General features: G+C 51.5%; 1 protein-coding gene across 2 annotated transcripts in view; it reads left to right on the top strand.

Annotated features, from left to right (window-relative positions):
* Positions 1-18,208, top strand: part of BDH1 (3-hydroxybutyrate dehydrogenase 1) — a 36,221-nt gene extending 18,013 nt beyond the window's left edge. For both annotated transcript variants that reach the window (XM_027537738.1, XM_027537749.1), the window contains exons 5-7: positions 8,373-8,514; positions 15,669-15,821; positions 17,186-18,208. In XM_027537738.1, the coding sequence (XP_027393539.1) occupies positions 8,373-8,514; positions 15,669-15,821; positions 17,186-17,658 (768 nt within the window). In that variant the 3' untranslated portion in view covers positions 17,659-18,208. The remainder of the gene's footprint in view (positions 1-8,372; positions 8,515-15,668; positions 15,822-17,185) is intronic.
* Positions 18,209-23,013: the final 4,805 nt, after the last annotated feature.

Raw genomic sequence — 23,013 nt, 5'->3', positions numbered from 1 at the left:
ATTAGAGTGGAGAGTGTTCTCAGTGTCGTGCAAAGAATGCTTAATGAGAACACATAGAAGGAAGGGGGGCTTCCCACATGGCACTAGTGGTTAAGAACCTGCCTGCCCATGTAGGAGACAGAGGAGACGCAAGGCAAGGATTAAATCTGGCATGACAGAAGGGGTGACATTTGTTCTGGGCCATGGAGAATGAATAATTCTGTCATAAATGGAGACTTGAGAGGAATAACCAGTCAGACAGAAGGAATAACCTAACCATATGCTAGGAAGCATGAGGCTCCACTGGGACTCATAAAGTAGAATTTAGGGGGCATGAAAGGAAGCACTGGCACATGAAGTTGCAAAAGTAATTAGGAGACAGTCATGCAACCATTACCACCATCCATTTTTAGAACATTTCCAGCTTTCAAAAATTTCCCTCTTTGATTATTTACACACCTGTCCACTCCTCCCTCTAGTCTTAGGTAGCCACTGACTTCTGTCTCTTTAAATTTGCCCTTTTGGACTATTCAAATAAATAGAATCATACAATAAATAGTCTTTTGTGCCAAGTTTATTTTACTTAGCATACTGTGTTTGAGATTCATCCCATTGTAGACTGTATCAGTAGTTCATCCCTTTTTACTACTGATTAGTATTTTAGTATATGAATATGCTACATTAAGGGCTTCCTGATGGCTCAGCGGGTAAAGAATCTGCCTGCAATGCAGGAGACACAGGAGAAGCAGGTTCAGTCCCTGGGTTGGGAAGATCCTCTAGAGAATGAAATGGCAACTCACTCTGGTATTCTTACCTGGAAAACCCAATGGACAGAGAAGCCTGGCGGGCTACAGTCCAAAGGGTCACAAAGAGTCAGACACAATTAAACGTGCAGGCACGGCATATGCTAAATTTAAAATTTTACTAATTGATAAATATTTGGATAAAAGTGTTTGGACTTTTGGCCTTTATGAATAATGTTGCTGTGAATATTCACATACATGTCTCCATGTAGATGTATTTTTACCTGGTTCCTTTTAGTGGAATTTGGACACCAACATCTGGGTATTAGATGTGATCGTTGCTAATGGGGCATTGCTTCTCCTTGATCACCTCAGTGGCCAAAGCTGGAATGTGTATATAATCATATACACATTTATATGTTCATATACTGTATCTATCTCCTACATACATTTCCTATAAATATTACACACACACACACACACACACACACACACACACACACAATTCATAAGGTTGTCCTGACTTATTCCAATTCATCACAGTAGCATTCTTCCTGCTCCCCTCATTCCGTATTTCTTTCTTCTTTTCCTGTAGTTAGAATGCTGACTCCCAACTATGTGGATATATATTAATTAATTTAATTAATCCTACAATACATACACAAATGCTTCAGAATTGCTACATTCATACACTACAAACAGCAAAGCTACTAAGTTGTTGTGTCCGTTTGTATCCTGTGAGAAGCAGGTGCCAAAACAGGATTAGATGTATTAAGAAATTGATTTAGGAAATGCCTGTAATGGCTAAAGAGAATGGAGGAGGAAGAGTCAGGGAAGTCCTTTAGACTGCAATGCAGGTCTTTGAAAAGAAATTGGAAGAGGATTAGGTAGGCAGAGGTCAGACTGCAGAACAGTCTGAGAGTCTCAGCTGGGATGATGGAGAGTCCCAAGGCAAAGGTTATTTGTTAGAGGAGACCTGTCTCAGGCAGGAATGGCCCAGTAGCTTCCTGTCATGCTTGGTCATTGGCTGAGAGCAGCCTAGGCACACATGGCCATGGCCATGGCATTCCTGCCAAAGTAGATCTGAAGGTGCAGCAGCACAGGACCTTCTCTTAGCTGCTCCCACAGCAGGTTATCCTGAAGGGAAGTCTGCTCTGGTCCCCACAGTGTAGCCTAAGATTTCTTTAAGTGTTTTTTAATCTGTTGATCAAAGGTATACAAAGTACTGTGTTTAAAAGTTACTTGGATTAATTAATATTATTATTAAATTGGAGTAGGAAATGGCAATCCACTCCAGTATTCTTGCCTGGAAAATCCCACAAAGGAGCCTGCCAGACTGCAGTTCATAGGGTCACAAAGAGTCAGACACAACTGAGAGACTGAGCATATATACATACATTATTATATTATTTATTTGAAAAAATAGTTTGATTCATTTATTTGTATTTTGTTCCTCCCTATTCTTCTTGATTTATTTAGTTTTAGAAGATGCAAACATTAACAAGGATCTAAAGCTAAAATTATTTAAAAAGGTAAACTCAAAGTAATGTTACTCCACCACCTCCTATTTTTTTCTACTCTATTCTTTCATTTCCACCTTCATAAACATTTGCGTACTGTATGCACTCATTTTTACCTAAAAAACTTACTGATATATCTTGGAAACCACCCCCATGTGAGTTCACAGAGATCTTTTTCACTTTTTTTAAACAGCATCACAGTGCTCCATATGTGGGTGGACCACAGTGGACTCCAACAGGTTCCTATATATTTACTAACATATAGGTTTTTTCCAATATTTTGCAATTATCAATAATGCGATAATGAAGAACTTTGTGAATAGGTATTTTTTTCACATATTGTTGGAAGTTTATCTTTAGGGTAAATTCCTAGGAGTGAGGTGACTCTTCAGTCAAAGGGTTAATGAAATACATCATCATTTTAAAAGATATCCCCCAATTTCCTATCATAGGGGTTGTGTAATTTTACATTCCCACCAGTAATGTATGAAATACCTGTTTCTACATACTTTCACCGATAAGAGTATGCTTTAAACTTTTGATTTTTGCCAGTCTGATAAATGAGAACTGTATCTCAGTATAGTTGTAATTTGTATTTCTTTTACTGTGAGTCGGAGAAGGCAATGGCACCCCACTCCAGTACTCTTGCCTGGAAAATCCCATGGACAGAGGAGCCTGGTGGGCTGCAGTCCATGGGGTCGCTAAGAGTCGGACACGACTGAGCGACTTCACTTTCACTTTTCACTTTCATGCATTGGAGAAGGACATGGCAACCCGATCCAGTGTTCTTGCCTGGAGAATCCCAGGGCCGGGGGAGCCTGGTGGGCTGCTGTCTGTGGGGTCGCACAGAGTCGGACACGACTGAAGCGACTTAGCAGCAGCAGCAGTTACTGTGAGTGCTTCTCTTGCTGGCCTTTGAAGTCATGACCCAGAAGCTGTACTTATGGCACCTGTGCTCTCTCTCTATTGGCCAGAGCTTAGTCACATGGCCTGCCTGCCTGCTAGGGAGGCTGGTGAATGTAGTCGTTATTCCGAAACAATATGTACCCTGCTTGAAGTCAGGGGTTTTACTGCTATAGAAGAAGCAAGAATGGGTATTAAGAACAACTCACTGTCTCTGTTCAGTGGGTGAAACATTTTTCTTCATTTTGAAGGCAGTAGGAACCCTGGGAAGGAATTTTTTTCACTAGGTTTAATATCTATAAAACAATATCCATGCAATGTAAAAAATTTCAATAACATAGCAAGCACAGGTAATAATTTGCACTGTCATGGTTTGAACATATTTCCAGATCAGAGAAGAGTTTGTCCTTTCAACGTTTATTTCTTTTGAATTTTGAAAGTAGTACAGATTCATAATAGACTCAAACAATATAGAAGTGTGTGATATGAAAAAGTAAAGCCTTTCCTTTCAGCTGTCTTGCCCCGCCCGTGTGCGCCTGGGCGTGCGAGCTCAGTCACGTCCGGCTCTGTGCAGCCCCATGGCAACTGCAGTTCATCTGTGCCCTTTATTTCTCGCTTTTGTCAGTGCAAACAAAGCCACAGTGAATAGTCTTGTACCTGGCTTTGCAGGCTTTCATTAGTGATTGTTAGAAAAAATTTCTAGATGTGAAAGTGCTAGGTGGAAAGATTTTAGAATTTATTCAAATCTACCAGATTGCTCCCCATAAAAGCTATACCAGGGCTACTCCCTCTAATGGTGAAGGCAGGGCTCAGAATGCCTCTGATCGGGCTTTTATCAGGGAATGCCAGCGGCCTCTCTCTTGGCACATCCATTGGTTACTTCTCAGGCCATTATCAGCAGCTTTGACTAAACAAACCACTCTTGCTTATAACGCTTTGTTTCTTGGTTTCATGGACACCCTGCTCTCTAGGTTTTTCTTCATCCCCTTTGCTGGCTTCTCCTTTGGCTCATTTTGTAATATTACAGTGCCCCAGTCTTGCTCCTCTTGTCTCCATGCTTCTAATATATGTGACAGATGCTCACAGATAACACATGCCAAGTGTCCTCACCTTCTGCCTTGAGGTGTGCTAGGCTGCCTAACAGTAAAATGCTGAGAAACCATGAAACCTTTCTGCTGGGATTAGCCCCTGACCTGCCTCAGTGTTGTAATAAATTGATATAAAAGAGGTTGGAAGTTTAGAGACGGTAGTTAGAGTATATTTTCCCTCTAGTCTCAAGTAAAATGAGGTGGGCTTCAGGGAGCTTACTTGGAGAGCTTACCTTTTGTGCCTTGGTGATTAGAGGTCACAAAATGGTGTGTTAATGTTTACCAAAACAAGTCTAAAAGCCTCCAGATGAGGCCAGAGTGGCTCATCTGGAAGCAGAGCGAACATAGCCCCAATGAGAGAGGGTTGTCCTTCCACCCAACCAGGACACTGCTGCCTGGATGTGGACAGTGGGAGAGTTGCCTGGAGACACCTTAAGGGTATGAGATGCAGTGAGACTCCTGAGAGGCTGTGTGTGATCCCGGACAAAGCGGAGTCCCACTGAAGCCCGGGCTGAGGGAGGAGACACCTCTGTAGAGGAGGGAGTGGTCCCGTGGAGGGATCTGTGTGGAAGTCACAAAAGTGTCCCAAGAAGGGAGGGCCATCTCTGGTGCGTCTGCTGTCCCAGGGCACCAGGAGCAGACGACGATGGCACCCCCACCCCCCAGAAGACTATGGTCTCACCCTTTCATTGGCCAGTCCCCACATCCAAGTCTGAAAGGGTCAGAGATTAAGGAACAGGAGACAAGGACGAGCTCGAAAATAGTGAGACGCACAGCTTCCAGCCCTGCTAGTTGGTACCCCACTCCCACACCCTACCCTGCCAGGCCCAGGTCAAGGCAGGCTCTAAGCTGGAAATAAGTTTGGGCATTCAAGCCAGGCTGTACTGGAGTTAGTGGATCAGTAGACTGAACCGGACTCTCTGCCAAAACAAAAAACTTCTCTGTTAATCTGGGAATGAATGCAAAAGTTACCAGACAAGTCTGGTAAAAAGTTACAAGTCTGCCTGAATGTTCATCCAGGGGTGGAAAAATAGCTTACAGATGTAGTTTAAAGGGATTACATAATAAATGGGTTTATCAAGAAACTGGTTACCCGGGCACCAACGCTGAAGGACCAAATGCTTGTCCCTAAGCAGCAAGACAGATGTGGACACACACAGAAACCCTGGAGCGAGGAGGTGGAATGATCCGGACAGTGCAGCCTGTGTCCTGGGACAGGAGGATCCAGAAGGGGACAGACTGCCAAGGGCTGCGGGCTGTGGGCTGAGGGGGTTGGGAAAAGGCTCCTTTGAACAGCTGAAGGCCAACCGACAGTCAGGGAAGCCAGACGTGGAGGCTGCTCAGAGGCTGATGAGGATGTGGGATGGCGTGGGATGGTGGGGCGGGGGGGCGGAGCGGGGGAGGCTTCTCTCCTGGGGGCCTGAATGCTGAGCTGGAAGCTGTGGTTTTCTCTGTGAGAAGGCTCTTAGCTGTCAAGCAGCCAAACTATGTTCCTGTGGGCACCCTAACCTGGATTGGGGGCCACCCTAACCCAGAGTGGGGTGGGGTTCTCCCCCGGGAGCTGCAGGGGCGTCGGCTTGATGCTAGCAAGAGGCACAGGAGAGGTCTGGAGTGGGGTTCTAGAGTTGTTTGTTGCATGATGATAGCAGGGTTAACAGAGGTCAGAGGAGGAAGAGCGCTCAGCGCCTGGTCATCTCAGCTGGAATCGTTCTATTGGAGCAGACGTCAGCGGCTCTCGGAGACTTGGGCCATGCAGACTCTATCCTCAGGGGCTTTTGAGGAGCCCTGATACAAAGACTGAATTAAAACAAGATAGGTGTTTTCCTGATGCCCGTCTGCCGTCTGTGGGAAAGAGAGGTGTCTGTGGGCAGCCCCTCCAGCCTCTGGACTTGAAGACAGCGTCTGGGCAGTTCTTCTCTGGTGGACTCCGGGGGGACAGCAGTAGGCGCTCACCCCTGTCTGTTCCCCGGAGCTGGAGCACCATGCCGATTAGGAAGACCGGCACATCCAGGGGTTCGCAGGGCAAGTCTTGGGCAAACCAGGCCTCACCCTTGCTGCTATGTGCAGTGGTGACTCTGATGTATCTGATGTTCCTGGTGCCAGGCAGGGCAGAGGCTCAGGGAGCCATGCCTCTGAGTCTTCCAGGGCCTCTGGGGAGGCTCCCTGGGTAAGTTGACAGTTTAGGGGTGAAAGAGATATTAGAGGGGGGTCAGCCTGATGTCCTGCCTGATGCCTGAGTTTTCTCTGTACCGTGTTCTCCCATCCCATCCAGACAGACCCCACATCCACCCTCATTGTCTGAACACCTCCAGGGTAGCCCATGCCATCTCCAGACTGTGAGAGTCACTCCTCGTCTTGAGCTGAATTTGACTTCCCTGCCCTGATTCTGTTTTCCGGGCTGCACAGGACAAGTGGGCCCCCTGCCATCCTGTTCTCCCAAGTCCTCTCCAGAGAGATTATCCTCTCCAGTCCTCTCCAGCCCTGGTAGACCAACGTGATAGAGAGCCTCCCCATTCTCTCCTCGGTCCCTCTGACATTCATGATGTGGGTTCTTCAGGCCTGGGGTTAGGGGCCTCCCGTTTCAAACCACTGATGGCACTCAGCCCATCTTGTAGAGAACTTTGCACCACAGCCATCCTCACGCTCCCTGCTCTGGCCTTGCCGGGGATGTTTGTTCAGTACCAGATGGAGCCCAGGCCAGCCCTCGGCTGAGTGACTTTTCTCAGTGGTCCATGGAACAGGGAGGCATCTCTCCGTCCCTTCGTCTTCTGGCGGCTACTCCTGTCCTCTCCTAAGATTCATCACTGTTCCGTGGGCCACTGAGAAAGGCCCACAGACGGGAGGACTAAGGAGATAGTGCATTTCAGACAGCACAGTGTGAAGCACAGTAAACAGTAGGTGATGTCTGCTTTATTCAGATCCTGCGTCTGCTCACCGCTGCCCGCAAGCAGGCCCTTGCCTGATGCTCCAGCCTCACGTCCCACCACTTCCTCTACCTCTGCTGTGCCTTCAGTGGCTTGTGGTAGGACCGGAGTTGTCCTCTTCAGGAAGTGCCTGGTCCCCAGGCCCCCCTCTGGTTCATGTCCTCGACTGGCACTGCTTTTGGAGGCCCTTCCCTGCCCGCCGCACTTTCTGTGCAGCCTCCTGCCTCCCACAAGCTTTCACGCAGCATAGTTGCCCAGTCTTGTCTGCTCACACATCTGCCTCCTTCCTTAAAACGTGACTCTTTGAGGACAGAGGCTGTTATTTATTTTCACGTCTGTTAGTAGCACAGTGCTTGAACATGAGAGAGGCCCAAGACATGAGTGCTGAGCGAGTGACACTTTTCTCTTGTTTAATAATACTTGAATTTGCATAGTGCTTTGTCATTAGGAAGGTTTTTTTTAAAGCGAGTTCCTCATGCCATTAACCCGAGAAGGTCAGTGCAGGTGGCGATGCCCTTGGAAATAGCTGTGTCTGGAAAAACTGGGCCCCTCTTAAGGGATGCACCTGAGCGCACAGAGCCTGGTTCGTGACCCAACTGCAGTTGCAGCCTGGCTCTGGTCAAGCTGGTGTGACTGGCTCTTGGCTTAGAGCAGAGGTGACTGACTGGCAACCTGCTGGTCACACGCAGCTGTGGGTGTGCTTTGGCATGCAGTGGCTTTTTTTTTTAAGGGTAATTTTTCTAACACTTGGAACATTAGGAGATCCTAGTTACTAGCTTAAAAATCTAAGCATCTGGCAGCCCTGGGATTGCATACCCACATGGACAACAGCTGGCGGGGTGAGAGGGCGTGTGCTCCGTTCCTGAGCCCCACTGTCACCACTGTCTGATCCCCACATGCCTGGCCCCGGTCCGTACTGGGTTTGCGACCTCTGCTGGGAGACAGCATCCTGCCGGGGGGCTTTGGGGGCTTGTGTCTGAGGCACTTAGTTTGGCATTTGATGTGCCACTGTGCTCAGGGGTTGACTAGAACCATTTACTGGTGGAGCAGGTCCAGGTGGGGCCCCAAAGACCACCCTCTGCGGCTGTTAATACGCTGTGCACAAGCCCCAGGCTTTGGTTGGGACCGGGGGCAGTTCCCTGCCTTGGCCCTAGTCCTCATCCCGCAGGCTGGGTAGGAAGGAGGCGGGTGCGGCAGCTCCTCTCTTCTCCCCAGGACAAAGGGAGTGATGGGGTCAAAGAGCTGGACAGCATGAAGAGTGATCGCTTAAGAACTGTCCAGCTCAACGTCTGCAAAAGCGAAGAGGTGGATAAAGCGGCGGAGGTCATCCGCTCAAGCCTGGAGGACCCTGAGAAAGGTAAGGGCGCCTTGGGGCAGTGGGGGTGGCTGTTCTGAGGGGACCCTCCCCAAACACCCCCTTCCATATGCTAACATCCTGCCAAAAGACAACTTTTCTCTTGTTGGGCTCTTCATCCTGCTGCAGAGTGGAGGAAATAGGTTAAATTTCACACTGCACTGAGGCCATACAGACCAACCCAGCCAGTCCTCACTGAGTGCAAGCTCTGGGAGCTGGGCTGATGCTGGGGACACAGAGATGGCCAAGACACAGCCCCTGCCCCAGGGACCTCACAGTTCACTGGGGAGTTGACCCAGATAATCTCCATATCCCCTTTTGGAGTGCAACATGGGATGGGCTGGGGGAGGGTCAGCCAGGGCAGATTGGCAGAGTGCAGGACAGGACGGGCATTCCAAGTGGGAGGGAGAGCGTGAACAGTGATGGGGAGCACACAGGCTGTGCTGAAGGGCAGCCAATCAGGGTCAGGCTGGCGGTTGTGTTGGCAGCACATGAGATCAGGCAGGGAGGTCATGCTTGGGTCCCATGTGAAGGAGCGTGACTGCTCTCTTGAGGGCGAGGGGAGCCACTGAAGCGGCTTTGCTGTGAGGAATGACCTGCTCAGACTTGTAGTCTGGGGATGGTGGTGGCATTGTGGAGGGGAGAGCGTGAGTGTGAGCCTCCTGAATTAGTACACTGGGTGTTGGAAAAGAGGAGGCACCAGATTTAAGGAGTATTGCGGAGACAGAGCCGGCTGGACTTTGTGTGTCGAGATGAGGTAGAGGCGAGAGGTCTGTATCCTGGACAGCTGCTGCCCCGCACTGGAGGAGCAGCCGAGGGATGGTAGATGCTGACATGCCTATGCACACACCCCCTTCCCCAGAAGTCTGTGGGCTGCAAATCAGGTGTGCATGGTTGGAAGTGAGACTAGGAGTGGAGGAGATGCAAGGAGGAACTCCTGGAGAACAGAAGCAATTTGGGGCCACGGAAGAGAAAGACATCTCTCAGAGAGGTTTGGTACAGTGCCCCAGAAGCTAAGGGAACAGAAAGTTGGGGGCCCATCGCCAACAGGGTCACATGCTGCAGAAAATTCTGTATTGTAAGAACTCAAGTGCCCTCCCGGTCCAGGCCACAGAGGACCTTGGTGGGAGAGGCTCTGTCGTATAGCAGAGGGGAGGGGACATGGCTCTTGCAGTGGGACGGTGCTGCATTCTGGTTCTGTCACTTCTTCCAGGACATTTACCTTTGAGCTTCCTGTCAGCCCAGGTGAAAAGGGGGTGCCTTATTCAGCCCTCTGCCATCCTGCAGAGTAGGGTGGGGCAGCTCTCTGAGCCATTACTTCAGTCGGTGGTAGGGAGTAGGCAAGTGAGTGGGTGACCCAGGCCAGTGCTGGCCGCACTGCTGAGCATTTATCAGTCAGGTGGAGATGCTGTCATCCCCCAGCAGTGACCCCAGGGGCTCCCATGCTGTGAGGCTCTCAGAGAAGCTATCACTGATACAGCACCTTGTCAGCCCAGGGCCACCCCCACCCCCACAGCAGGCCAGTCCCAGGCCCCTCTGCTCTCTGAGGAGAGGCCCGTGAGTTCCAGAACGCGCTGAACATCTGTTTAGTAATGAACAGGCAGAGCCAGGACTCCTGCCCCATTAAGCAAAGGCAGGATGGGTCCCACTGGGATGATTACCAGCTTGGAAGGTACAGCCTGCCTTGCCTCCTCCCCGGTGGTAAATCCTCCTCCTGCCCGCCTTCTCTGGGTTGCCTTCATAAATGATTAGGCTGGAAAACAGCTGCAGTCAGCACCATAAACCGACTTCATCACAGCCTGTGGGTTTGTGGTGATAAAACGGCCATGGAAAGGAAGGGTCAGGGTAGAACTGAGCACAGAACAGAGCTACACTGGGGTTGGGGGCTGCTCAGGACCCTGGTCCTTGTCCTCAGCCACCAAGACGTAGTCAGCTCTATCCCAATACTAGTCTGCCCAGTTAGCCTAACTGGGCAAGTTGGGGAGGACCCCGGGCTCCCCGTTGCCCTTGGATTGGGCTCAAATCCCAGCACCAACCCTGGTGCAGAAACCGTTCCCTGTTCCTTTTTCCACATGACGCATTCCTGCAAGGGCTGTTAAACTGCTCACCATCACCTTAATTAACCAGTACTGCATTTTTTGGAAAAAAAGATTTGAAGATTTTTTAGATCTGAAAAAGAAAATAAATCTGTCATATATGTGGCTGCCCAGGTCTCTCCCCTTTTCCCTTCCTTCGGCCCCCTCTCCCCCGACCGCCAACCCCTCATGGACGTCTTTTACTGGGCTGTTGTTGTTTATTATTAAGTCACTGAGCTGTGTCAGACTCTTTTGCGACCCCCTCCTGGGCTACACCCCGCAACTCTAGCCCACCAGGTTCCTCTGTCCGTGGGATTTCCCAAGCAAGAATGCTGGAGTGGATTGGCATTTCTTTCTCCAGGGGATGTTTCTGACCCCTGGATCTTTCTGACAAGGGCTTAAACCCTCGTCTTCTGCATTGACAGGCAGATTCTTTACCACAGAGCCACCAGGGAAGAAGCGTTTTTCTGGGTTGCTGCTGCTGCTGCTAAGTCGCTTCAGTCGTGTCCCACTCTGTGCGACCCCATAGACGGTAGCCCACCAGGCTCCCCCGTCCCTGGGATTCTCCAGGCAAGAATACTGGAGTGGGTTGCCATTTCCTTCTCCAATGCATGAAAGTGAAAAGTGAACGTGAAGTCGCTCAGTCGTGTCCGACTGTTACACAGTGCAAATTCCGCCCCCTCCTTCTCAGGCAATACTGTCTTTGACCACCAGATGGCGCCCTCCCTGAGCTTGCAGACCAGATGCCTTCCCTAAGTCTGTGGCCACTTTTGACTCACTCCACCGACCCACCTTGACTTCCCAGATGGCGCTAGTGATCAAGAACCCGCCTGCCAACATAAAAGACATGGGTTCGATCCCTGGGTTGGGAAGATCCCCTGGAAAAGGAAATGGCAACGCACTCCAGTATTCTTGCCTAGAAAATCCCATGGACAGAGGAGCCTGGCGGGCTACAGTCCATGGGTCTCAAAGAGTCGGACACAACTGAAGTGACTTAGCACACACACACACACCCATCCACCTCAGCAGGAACCTTCCAGGAGACGGTCCATTCTACCCACCCTCCGCCACCACCCCCAATTCCCCCAGCATGGAAGGCACGTTTTGATGGAGAGTCATCACATTTTGATGGCGAGTTTGACACCCTTCACCCTGGCTCTGTGGAACAGTTGCTGCTGAAGCCAGGAGAGCCAGTGGTGGTGGTAAGATGAAGGGGATTGTCAGGTTAGAGCTGGTGAGCCTTCTGCCACCAGCCCCTTTGCTCCCCCACAGGGACCTGAGGGACCGGCCATCCAGAGCCTGTGACCAGCCCTTCCTCCACCACCATAGGGAAAGGCCAAGCAAGTGGACCAACCTGCAGGCTGTGGGCATGGCCTGATCTTGAAACCACCTCTTACCTTGCATTCAGTAAACATTTATTGAGTGCTTACTGTGTTTGGTAGTGTGCTGAGCATGTGAAAGGGTGAGAGCTGGCAGAGGAAGTTTGTAGTTGGGCAAAATGGAAGTCAGTGGCTTCACGGCAAGACCTATGAGGATTATGCCATGGACAGGGAGGTCCCTACATCTGGGGTGTACTCAGTCTGGAAGTGAGAAGGCTGCAGTTGCTCTGGGCTTAGCCTCTTACTAGTGGTGTGAGCTTGGGTTTGTACCTTCAACCATGTGGGCCTCAGGGTGCCCATCTGTGAGGCTCACAGCTCGATCCAACCACAGCAGGAGCACTTTAGCAGAAGCTGCTCTCAGGCTGAGGGTCAGAACGGCTGAGCAGAGTTAGGACACTGTGGAGGCAGGAGGGGCCGTAATATCAGAGGAGTGGCAGACTGTCCAGGCTCAGAGAGGGCAGAGTCCTTGGCGGGGAGTGGATGACAAGTGTGGGAAAGGAGGCTCGCACATCCCACTCCAAAGGGAAGCAGAGGAGCAGGAAGTGGCTGACTGAGAAGGAGAGCCTGGTGGAGCAGTTCGGATCAGGATGGAGGAGGACAGCGACTGACAGGGAGACCTGGGAGAGCTTCTCCAACAACAGGGACCCAAACTAATGCTGTGGACACTGGAAAGAAGGCAGTGATTCTAGTAACCCAGCAGAGGAAGCCAACAGCAGCACGGGATTAAGGGCGAGAGCTATGTCCTCATGCAGACCTGGGTTCTACGCCATCCTATCCACTGATTAGCTGGGTGATGTTGAACAAGCTGCTTAACCTCTCTGAGCCTCAGTTGCTTCATCTGGACATGGGACAACTCAGTATCTATCAATTGGTTTTAAGGATCAGGTGAATGAATGGATACAACATGCTTAGTTCAGGGCCCAGCAGCCATCCTTTTGCTCCTTCTTGGTAATATTAAAGCACTCATGACTCATTAGATGCGGGGGAAATGACGGGGCTGGAGGAGTCAAAGATGACAGGGAAACTTAGCGAAGGGAAACTACTAGCAAAGCAGGCTTGAGCACTTGGTGGTTAGTTAGGGTGAGTTGGGGACCTGTGGGACCTTCGGATGAAAATGACCATCAGGAGGAGGGGTGCATGGGAAGTTACTCAGAGGTGGCGATGGGGCAGTTACAGGAAAGCAGCTGTCACCCAGACCAGCAGGAAGGTTATGAGTCTATTCAGAATGTTGACCAAGGACTCCAGGGCTCTCCTGGGTGCACAGACTTGTTACTTATCGCATCATCGGAGCTGAAATCCAGGAGCACTGTGCTTCTACAGGTCAAGGGCAGTTAACCTTTTTTCATATCAGAGTCAGATGTAATTAATTTTTAGGTGGATAAAAGGGTGGTATGTATTTTATGTCATGTATACTGTCCATAGGAATCAAACACAAAGCAGCTGGAAACTTTCATGAGCATAAAGAAGATGAGGCTGCTTAAGCATCGTGTGTCACTGCATGACAGTTGCTCTAGGACAGGATCCTGGAGAACAGGTGGAAGAAGGGGGTCAGGGGAGATGAAGGAGGTGTGTGGGTATCAGTAGTGCTCACACCGGGGGCAGGCTGAGGCCAGAGAAGATGGCAGGGAATGAGGGTGGGAGAGATATCCCTAGCAAGGGGATGCCCTGGACACCCTGGAGCAGTGTGGGGCTGGGACCCAGACTGGCAGGAAAATGGGGAACTGGAGAGTGTAGCTCGTGTTCTCAGAAGCCTGGCCATGGAGGGAAGGAGAGCAGACAGTGGTGTGAGGGAGCAGCACGATTAAGAGAAAGTTCTTTGGGATATGAAACATGGTATTGATATTTACATTCATTCATTCACCTGACAAACACTTATTGAGCATCTAACGTGTACACTGTTGAAGGGAGGGAAGCATGGACGGGAGAGGAGTGAAAGTTGCATAAAAAGAAGGGTGGATGGCTCATGATGTGGAATGCAGTGGAGGGTGAAGTGTCAGCCTTGACAATTGGTGAGAGGCCTGCTCCTCCTGGGAAGAGGAGCGGGGCAGTGACTCCCAGGGGAAGGTCTGCGGGGGGTCGGGGGTGGAGGGGAGTGGCTGCGTCACCGTGAGGTCACTCATGAGAGCTGAGGGGGTGGCTTTGGCTTGGTCGCCATGGGGAGTGGAGGTGAGAGCGTCATGCGCACTTTGTTAACCGGCAATTTCCTTTCTCTAATAAATGCTCTTAGTTCTCTGTAATTGAAGGAGAAAGCACAAGAGGTCAGTTGCCAAAGCTTTAATTTGGGTAACACGGAAGGAAAGCAGTTAGAGACCAATTACTCTGTCATTTACACAAACTCACTTCCGTGATTAACTGGGGTGAAGCAGGCCTAAATTCCCACAGGAAGGGACAGCCCCCAGGAGGCAGCTCTGCTCGAGGCTACATCTTGGGAAGAAGCACTTTCATGGCCACGGGAGACTAAACCCTGAGGGTTTCCACAAAGAAGGGGCAGGGCCCGGCTGTCCTGAGGTTCCAGCGTGTCCAGTCCTTGTACCTGAAAAAACAGAACTCAGAGGGGGCCCCGCTGCACAAGGCTGCCCCTCGCTGTCTGTCTTGCCCCTCACTGTCTCGCCCTTCGCTGTCTCGCCCCTCACTGTCTTCACCCCTCACCGTCTCGCCCTTTGCTGTCTCGCCCTTCACTGTCTTCACCCCTCACTGTCTCGTCCCCTCGCTGTCTCATCCCCTCGTTGTCTGTCTGGTCCCCTCGATGTCTGTCTTGTCCCCTTGCTGTCTGTCTTGTCCCCTCGATGTCTCTTGGCCCTCATTGTCTCATCCCAGTTCAGCTCTGCCCCGGCCTCACTGGTCCCACTGAAGCCAGGCTTCCCTCTCAGGTCCTCTGTCTCCCTACCCATGAGAGTAATTATCAGACTAAGTGGACTCAGATGATCCTTCAAGTTGGTCTTGCAGGAAACAACCCAAGTACACTTGGAGAGTTTGCTCTGACCATGTACTAAGGCCAGTGGGATCACACAAGCCTGAGGGGTCTTTACTCCCTGCAAAGACCAGGTGTGTTCAGTGTTCATATTGATGACTGATGGCATATTGGTAGCTGACCACATGACATCCAGCCCATAGTGCGTGGTTCAGAGCAGAGAGCAGAGGATGGAGGAGTTGTTAGCACCTCAGAGTGGAGTCGGACTGGGGCCTGACGTGACTTCAAGGCTTGGCTGAGCCTCTGACTTGCTGTGTGACCTTGGATGCTATGTCCCCTCTCTGGTTCTCCAGAGAGGACTTGGCCTGGAGGACTCCCGAGGTTCCCCTGGTTTCTGGGAAGAGGGAGAAGATAAGCAAAGGCTCAGAGGCAGGAATGAATAAACAGGTGCAGGGTACAGGATGAGACTGGAGGGTAGAAGTGAGTAAGGTGAGGGGGCGCTCCGGGCTGGGGTCAGCAGGGCTGGGTTGTGAGGGATCAAAGTGGCTGCAGGGAGAAGCGAGATGAGAACTGGAAACTGTGGACTGAAGGGAGGTCACAGCTGGCACTTTAGACCTCGCCATCTCTGGTTATTCCTGGGTGACTCTAGAACATGACTTGAAAGCCTTGGACAAGAAGCTGCCAAGTTGTGGGGAAAAGGAATGAAAGTGCCTAGGAGGATGGGCTGCAGGCTGTCAGGTGATGCCTGAGGCTGAGCCCTGTGGTGACCCAGTTCTGTCCCCTCCGGTGCAGGCTTGTGGGGCCTGGTTAACAATGCGGGCATCTCGACGTTTGGAGACGTGGAGTTCACCAGCATGGAGACCTACAAGGAGGTGGCGGAAGTGAACCTCTGGGGCACTGTTCGGGTGACGAAAGCCTTCCTCCCCCTCATCCGGAGGGCAAAAGGTAAGGTGGAAGGGGACCTTCCTCCTGTCCTCTAGACCTGCTCTGCCTTTCCATCTTCACTCAGAATGGTAACAGGTCTCAGAGCACCCAGTACCCACCACCATCACTGGCTGAGCCCATAAACCCCAGGGGTGACGCAGGGCCTGTGGATGGTGGCCAGTGGGGGTGCCCTGGGCAGGGGGTGGAAAGGGATGTGTGGTTTTCAGACAGTAGAGCAGGTAAGAGGTCAGCATTCTACACCAAAGGCTAAAAGATTATAGCAGTAATCCTAGTCTGAGAACTTAATCTAGACAAATAACCACCCTTGTGCACAGAGCTTTGTGTATACATCATGTACTGACGGAGGTGTGCTTAAGTAAATGTTTGTAGATCCAGCCTATGGGTTACTATGCCATAGTTTAAAAATGAGACAATTGTGGTAGTAGTTGAAAATAATAATAATCAAGATTAGAAATTGGCAAAACAGACAAAATGCCCAAACCATGTTAGGTAGCCACATGTAAGCAAGCCACCTAAGAAGTCCTGGGCTCACATTTTCTCCCTACAGTAGCAAACAGTATGGCAAAAAGGGGAAGATCCATGCCCTCCGTCCCAGTGACCCAGCAGTGACAGGAGGGACCCAGAGAGCAGCTGTGCGGTTTTTTAAGAAAACGCCAACGTTTCAGCGACTTCCAAGTTGGAGGTTTCTGGAAGGTGTCTCCCCATAGTGCCCTGGTGGGGCCGTGCCTTGACTTACTAGGGGCATACCCAGTGCAAGGGGCTCTGTGGTCTGCCTGGCCTTCTGGGGAAGGCTGGATGGGCTCCTTCTCCACCTACTGCTCCAGGGCAGGCAGAGGCTGTGGCCACTCCTAGCGCCCCCAGGCTGGGCCTGTGGGAGAGCTTCTCTAGGTCCCCTCTCCCCTAGTGCCTGAAGCTCCGCTCAGTTATTGTCTGAGACCTGAAGGCACGTTTGGAACCCTGCCTCTGCCTGCTTGGCAACAGAGCCAGGCCAGGTAATAACAGTTTGGAGTTACTGGCAATAGGAGAACGTGGCAGGCAAGACAGAGCGGTTGCCCTTTATGTTGTGCCCTCCTGTTCTGCAAACCTACTTCTTTTTTCTCCTTCCCTATCCTGCTTGGACCCACCTGGCTACACAGGAAATACCAAGGATGCTGATGCTGATGCTGACCTGAGCTGGCCTCCACTATAAATGAGAAACCCGCCTGACCCTGGGTGGTTCAGAAGGCTGAGCCCCAGCCACGCAGGCTGCAAAAGAGGTCTCAGGCCAAGAGGCCGGGTTGTAATCAGGCCTCCTGAAACACGCCAGGCCCAGGCCCCCTGCAGGCAGGGCCCCATGAGCAGGTGTTTGCTGTCTTCCTCCACAGGCCGCGTTGTTAACATCAGCAGCATGATGGGCCGCATGGCCAACGTGGCCCGCTCCCCGTACTGCATCACCAAGTTCGGGGTGGAGGCTTTCTCTGACTGCCTGCGCTACGAGATGCACCCGCTGGGAGTAAAGGTCAGCGTGGTGGAACCCGGCAACTTCATCGCCGCCACCAGCCTCTACGGCGGTACTGAGCGCATCCAGGCCATCGCCAACAAGATGTGGGAGGAGCTGCCTGAGGTGGTGCGCCAGGACTACGGCAGGAAGTACTTCGATGAGAAGGTCGCCAGGATGGAGAGCTACTGCACCAGCGGCTCCACGGACACCTCTCCTGTCATCAAGGCTGTGACACACGCCCTGACTGCCACCACTCCCTACACTCGCTACCATCCCATGGACTACTACTGGTGGCTGCGGATGCAGATCATGACCCACTTCCCCGGAGCCATCTCCGACAGGATCTATATTCACTGACAAGTTTCGCCCTGGCCTCTGCTGGGGAGCCCTGGGTGTGGAGGGAGGGCCGGGGAGAGGCTTGAGCCATCACTTCTTGATGTCTCACTGGTGGATTAGGCCCATCCCAGGAGGACCCACCACCAGTCTGAGCATTAACTAGAGCAGGTAGCCCAGCCCAATTTGCATACCCAGTGAATGGCTCAGGCCTTCTCAGTTGGGGTGCAGAGTAGTGGGCAGGGCCCCCAAACCTCAGGGCAAACATGGTGCATCTGTCTTTCTGGAGTTGATTTTATACAAAGATTTTAGGTAGATATCTTTATGTTAACAACAGATTTATTATAAAATAGAATACAAATCCTTTATATTTTAAAGCCAAACACCAATTGAAAAAATATATCTCATTTGAGCCTTAAACCAGCCTCATAAGTTAAAAGGATGGGTTTTCTTTTGTACATGAAGCATTTTTGGCCCAAAGAGGATATGTGAATTGCCTTTTATTGCTTATAAGTCAATTTTGCTTATATTGATTTCTATAAAATACAAAGGTCCAAGGTGTGTGTTCCTGCCACTGGGGTAGAAATGTTTCACGGTTTATGTTCCGGGGCAGCTCTTCACGTTTTATGTTCCGGGGCGGCTCTTCACGTTTTATGTTCCGGGGTGGCTCTGGGGCCAGTCACTGGAGGATCCGGGATGAGCTCTGCACCCTCCTTGCCTGACCCGTGCACACCACGTGCCCACCGTGCACCTCTCTGCATGTCCTTGGTGTTGCTATGTGCAGCCTGCAGCCAGCGATTCAGAGCTGAGTGAAAGGGGTGGCAACATTCTGGAGATTTACATTTGAGATTTCTCCAACCTGTTTTAGGACAAACGTGTGGAGGTGCTCAATGGCTAAGAGGTGGTTTGTTTCTAGTTTGGATCCGCTTGGTTCTGCCCAGGGCGGGATGCATGTTGATGGGGCATCTTTGGCAGGAGCTATGACAGATAGGATGGGCACTGTGGCATCTTCTCCCCTGGGTGGGTCCAGGTTCCCTGTCTGTCTCATGTGGTGCTTGCACACACACCTGTTCTATGGCACTCCAGCGTGGCCTTCAATGACAGCTCACCTTCCAGCTGTGGCCTTATTTTTAATTAAGCCAGGTCACTGACAAGTAGAGTTTGTGTTATCACTTCTTGGGTTTGGCTTTGAAGGCTAAACTCATAGTATCCCTGAAATTGTCCAGAACCTGCATGTTTGGACCAGAACCAGGCACCACCCTTCTCTAGGTAGCTGCAGACCTTGAGACAGGGCCCTGAGTTCCAGCCCTGCAAATCAAACCAGCCCTTTTGCCTCGCCCTGAAAGGGCCAGGCCTGCCGCTAGAGGGCGCCCTGCCTCCTTCACAGCCGGAGTGGCCTCAGCTCCCGATTTGGGAGTTTCCACCGAAGCCTGAGGTCTCAAAGGGCTGGTGCTTCCCACCTTGGAAGCACTCTAGGCACAAAGATACAAAGCCCCTTTAGAAACAGTGTTCCTGCTCTTCTAGTAGTTTCCTGGATTAAACATGGAATCTGGTTCCATAAGAAGGCAGAACCTGGGCAGCTGGAACCTGCCACAGGGCTCAGGCAAAGCCAAAGAAGACCGGGTCTCACAGCCTTTGAATTCAGCTTACCTGTTAGGGATTCGTCCCCTCTGTGGTCAGTCAGGGATGCCCTGCCCAGCTCACTGTGTGGGTGACAGGTGGGCAGGGAGGCTGAAACCCTCCAGAAACACTGGGAGGGACACTTGATGGCCATTGCCTTTCCACAACAAGAAAAGCTTTTTGAATCACAGAACTTGCTTTTCAGAATCTCATTTTTTATATCTTGGGAGATTTTTGTCCATGCCTAATTTTATTTTATTTTTTTTTCATGCCTAATTTTATTAAGGAAAAATGTATGCAAAAGTTGTTCATGTGCATGGATGCCTGGGAACTGGCAGGAAAGGGAGATGGTCACATTCTGTGGGTCAGGATCAGCAGTAAACCGGACACTGGAGAAGCCACGTCTGCGTCTGGGACCTCCAGGAGTAAGTCAGAACTGCTAGGCTGCCCTGCAGGCCACCCTGATTTTTAATTTTTATCCCAGTGATTGAAAAACCCAGAACAACTTCCCTCCAGATGACCTCAAAGCTAATTAAAACCTGATGTGAAGAACTGACTCATTGGAAAAGACCCTGATGCTGGGAAAGATTGAAGGCAGGAGGAGAAGGGGACGACAGAGGATGAGATGATTGGGTGGCATCACTGACTCGATGGACATGAGTTTGAGTAAGCTCCGGGAGTTTGTGATGTACAGGGAAGCCTGGCGTGCTTTAGTCCGTGGGGTCGCACAGAGTCAGACATGACTGAGCGACTGAACTGAATTAAAACCTCACAATTACCATTCACCTTCTGGTGGCTGAGTGCCTCCTTGAGGGCAGGTCTAGTTTTGATCCTTTACAAGAGGCAACTGAAGTGGGCAGAATAGAGGTCTGTTCCCCTTTTACAAATGACATTAGAGACCCAGAGAAGGGAAGTGACTCGCCCAGCATCACAGTGGGTCTGAGCAGATCCAGGGCCAGCACAGAAGTCTCCTGAGCAGTGCTGTTCATCATCACCTCACCCTGTGACCCCAGGGACCTGGGAACTAGGTGGGCAGGTCAGGGGCACCTGGTACCCAGACCCCTACTGCCTGTCAGCAGATCTGCCCCTTCTTGTGGGGGTGGGAGTGTGGGGCTGCCACCTGCTCCCACTGTCCGGGGCTGCTTAGGACTAAAGACATCTGCTGATGCTGCCTTGGATAGGAGCATTGTCTCTGGCACCCTCTTCTTGGAAGGGTTTGCTCAGTCAGTGAGGCCTGAGGACGTGTCTCCAGTTGTGTGTTCAGGCCCAAAGCTCTGGGCCTGGTCCTCTTGGAGTATAGTCCCATCTCCCAAGCAGCAGGGACCCACACAGGGCCCTGGGCCAGGAACCAGGCATTCTTGTCTCATGGGATCTTCTCAAGGGGTGTGAGGTGAGGGGGAGGGGGTGAGTCCTGCACCCCAATCCCATGGTGTAACCTTGAGCCAGCAGTAGCTCTGGATCCCAGGCCTTACTGAGGCCTGAGGCAAGAGGAGGGGAAGCTGCAGACAAAGCCTGGCCCTGGGGAGCAGGGTGCTGGCTGGGCTTGGCCTGCACCCAGGGTTTGGTGCAATAGTACCTCTGTCTGTGGGGACAGGGTCCTGTGCCTTCAACTGCCCCTCCCTTGATGGCTGGAGGCTGGGTGAGGGCTTTCTGCAAGATGCTCCTGACAGCGCCTTGTTATGGAACACGGGCTGTGCTTAACATTCCACCCAGGGCCAAGGGCTGTGCAAGCAGGTGACAGACCAGCCTGGCCCTGCCTGCCATGAGCTGCTCAGAGTGCCCCTGCTGCCCAGGGCAGGGGGCCTGCTCACTTTGCTCACTTCCTGTATTTCAAGTGGGGCCTGGCTCTGCAAACTTGTACGGAGCTCTTCTGTTGCAGGTGTGGATGCGAGCAAGCAGAGGCTCCCTCAGCTTGGGTAGAGCCAGGCCTGGGCTGTCAGAGCACAAGCCGGCCCATCTGTGTGGTGCTGGGCCCGTGCACAGCCAGCTCAGCCCCTCCCCTCCTCCAATTCTCTCAGCAGCACTGGGAGGTAGCCAGGGTGGGGTTATTATCTCATTTTATACATGAGGAAACAGACTACCCCAAGTCTCTCACCAAGGGAGGGATAGAACCAGGCGGCCAAGTCAGATCTAACCTCCAGCCCGGAGTTAGTGATGCATGGAAAGCAGGGCAGATGGCACCCAGATCTAAAATAAGGAGGGGGAAAAAATACCTCAATTACGTAACACTGAGAAAGACCCATAGGCATGTGCACGGTACAACCACACGTGCTGCCCCGTGAGCCGTCTCCTCCTTCCTCCCCCATCTTCTTCCCTCTCCCAGGCTCCGGGCACTGCTCCCTGGAAGGGGTTTTGCTGGAGGAGCCCTCAGTGGCCCTCCGAGGGAATCTGCCTGGCCTGGCTCACAGTGCCCCGTCCCGGGCCTCTCTGAGGGTGTGCTCCAAGAAAACCAACACCTAACCTTGAACAGAAACACATTCAGGAGCTGCCCTCAGAGGGCATGAGGTTGTGTGAGCACAAGGCTTGAGAACCCTCAGATATGGATCTGCGTCAGGGATGGTTGTGGGACTCTGGTGCTCAGTTGTAGACCAAGCAAACCCGGAGCATCTAGGCCCATCTTGATGTGTGTGGGGACTGAGGAAGGTGGTTTGTGACATTTGTGGCTTCAGAAGTCTAGGGTGAGCACCTACTAGGCTGGGCCCATAGCCTGGGCTTAGGAATGGGAAGGCTGCCAGGACCGTTGGAACCTCAGAGAAGGAAAAGAGACTCAGCCATCATCCTGCATGACTCCCAGCCTCCAGGCAGCTGGCCAGGCTTTGAAGCCCTTCAGTGACAAATTTCTCCTTACTTCCTAAGACAGCATTTCATTGGTTAGGGAAAATTTACCTGAAGACCAAGCTGAAACCTACCACCTGTGACATAAGTCCTTTGACACTTGGCCATGACCCAGAACGGCACAAAACACTGGGTTGGAAATGGCCAAGTCAGGTTCAAGAGCCAAGGTCCCTCACTTGACAAGGTTTCCATACTCTTCACTGTTTGAGCAGAAGGTTCCAGCTGTGGTTATTCCGTCTCTCATTCTTGATGACACACAGCAGGCTGAATGGTCACCTAAGTCCCCTCAAGCAGCAAGAAATCTGAGGCAGGTTTTAATACATCTGTTGAGATGCTGACAATTTCTTACACACACGTGCCGCCTCACAGCTCATCTCTCCTCTGATCCTCATAAATGGCTTAGGAGTTAGGCAAGGCTATTGTTCCCACTTTACAGATAAGGAAACTGAGCTCAGAGAGGTGGAATGTTTTGCTTAAAATCACAAAGCCAGGAAGTGGGAGAGCCAAGGCAGAAATCCAGGCCTGGCTTCCATCCCTTGGACCCCTTCCTTTATGCCAGGCTGCCTCAGCTTCTCTATCAAGGCCCTGGAGCTGGGCTGGACCACTCACACAAAGGCTGGTCATATAACCTGTGAAGGAACGATGGGTGGGGAGCATTAAACTCAACTCTCTCCCAGCCCAGTTTTGAAGATAGCAGTAGGGGGAGGGAGGCCGAGTATTCCCCAAGTGTCACTGCTAGTGTGTCCATTGAGTCTGGATCTGCCCCTGGTCTGGACTCTCGGAGAGGGGCCTGAGGTGGAGAGACCAGGGCCAGGAGGTATTCCCAGGGCTATGGCTGGGGACCCCCGGACTCAGCACCGATGACATGCATGACAGCAGAGAGGATGTGAATGGGGACTGACCTCTGGGGATGCTGGAGACCAG

The sequence above is a fragment of the Bos indicus x Bos taurus genome, chromosome 1 (assembly GCF_003369695.1).
Source record: "Bos indicus x Bos taurus breed Angus x Brahman F1 hybrid chromosome 1, Bos_hybrid_MaternalHap_v2.0, whole genome shotgun sequence".
Lineage (NCBI taxonomy): Eukaryota > Metazoa > Chordata > Mammalia > Artiodactyla > Bovidae > Bos > Bos indicus x Bos taurus.
The sequence above is the reverse complement of the archived record's forward strand: the minus strand, read 5'-3'. Positions and strand labels throughout refer to the sequence as shown.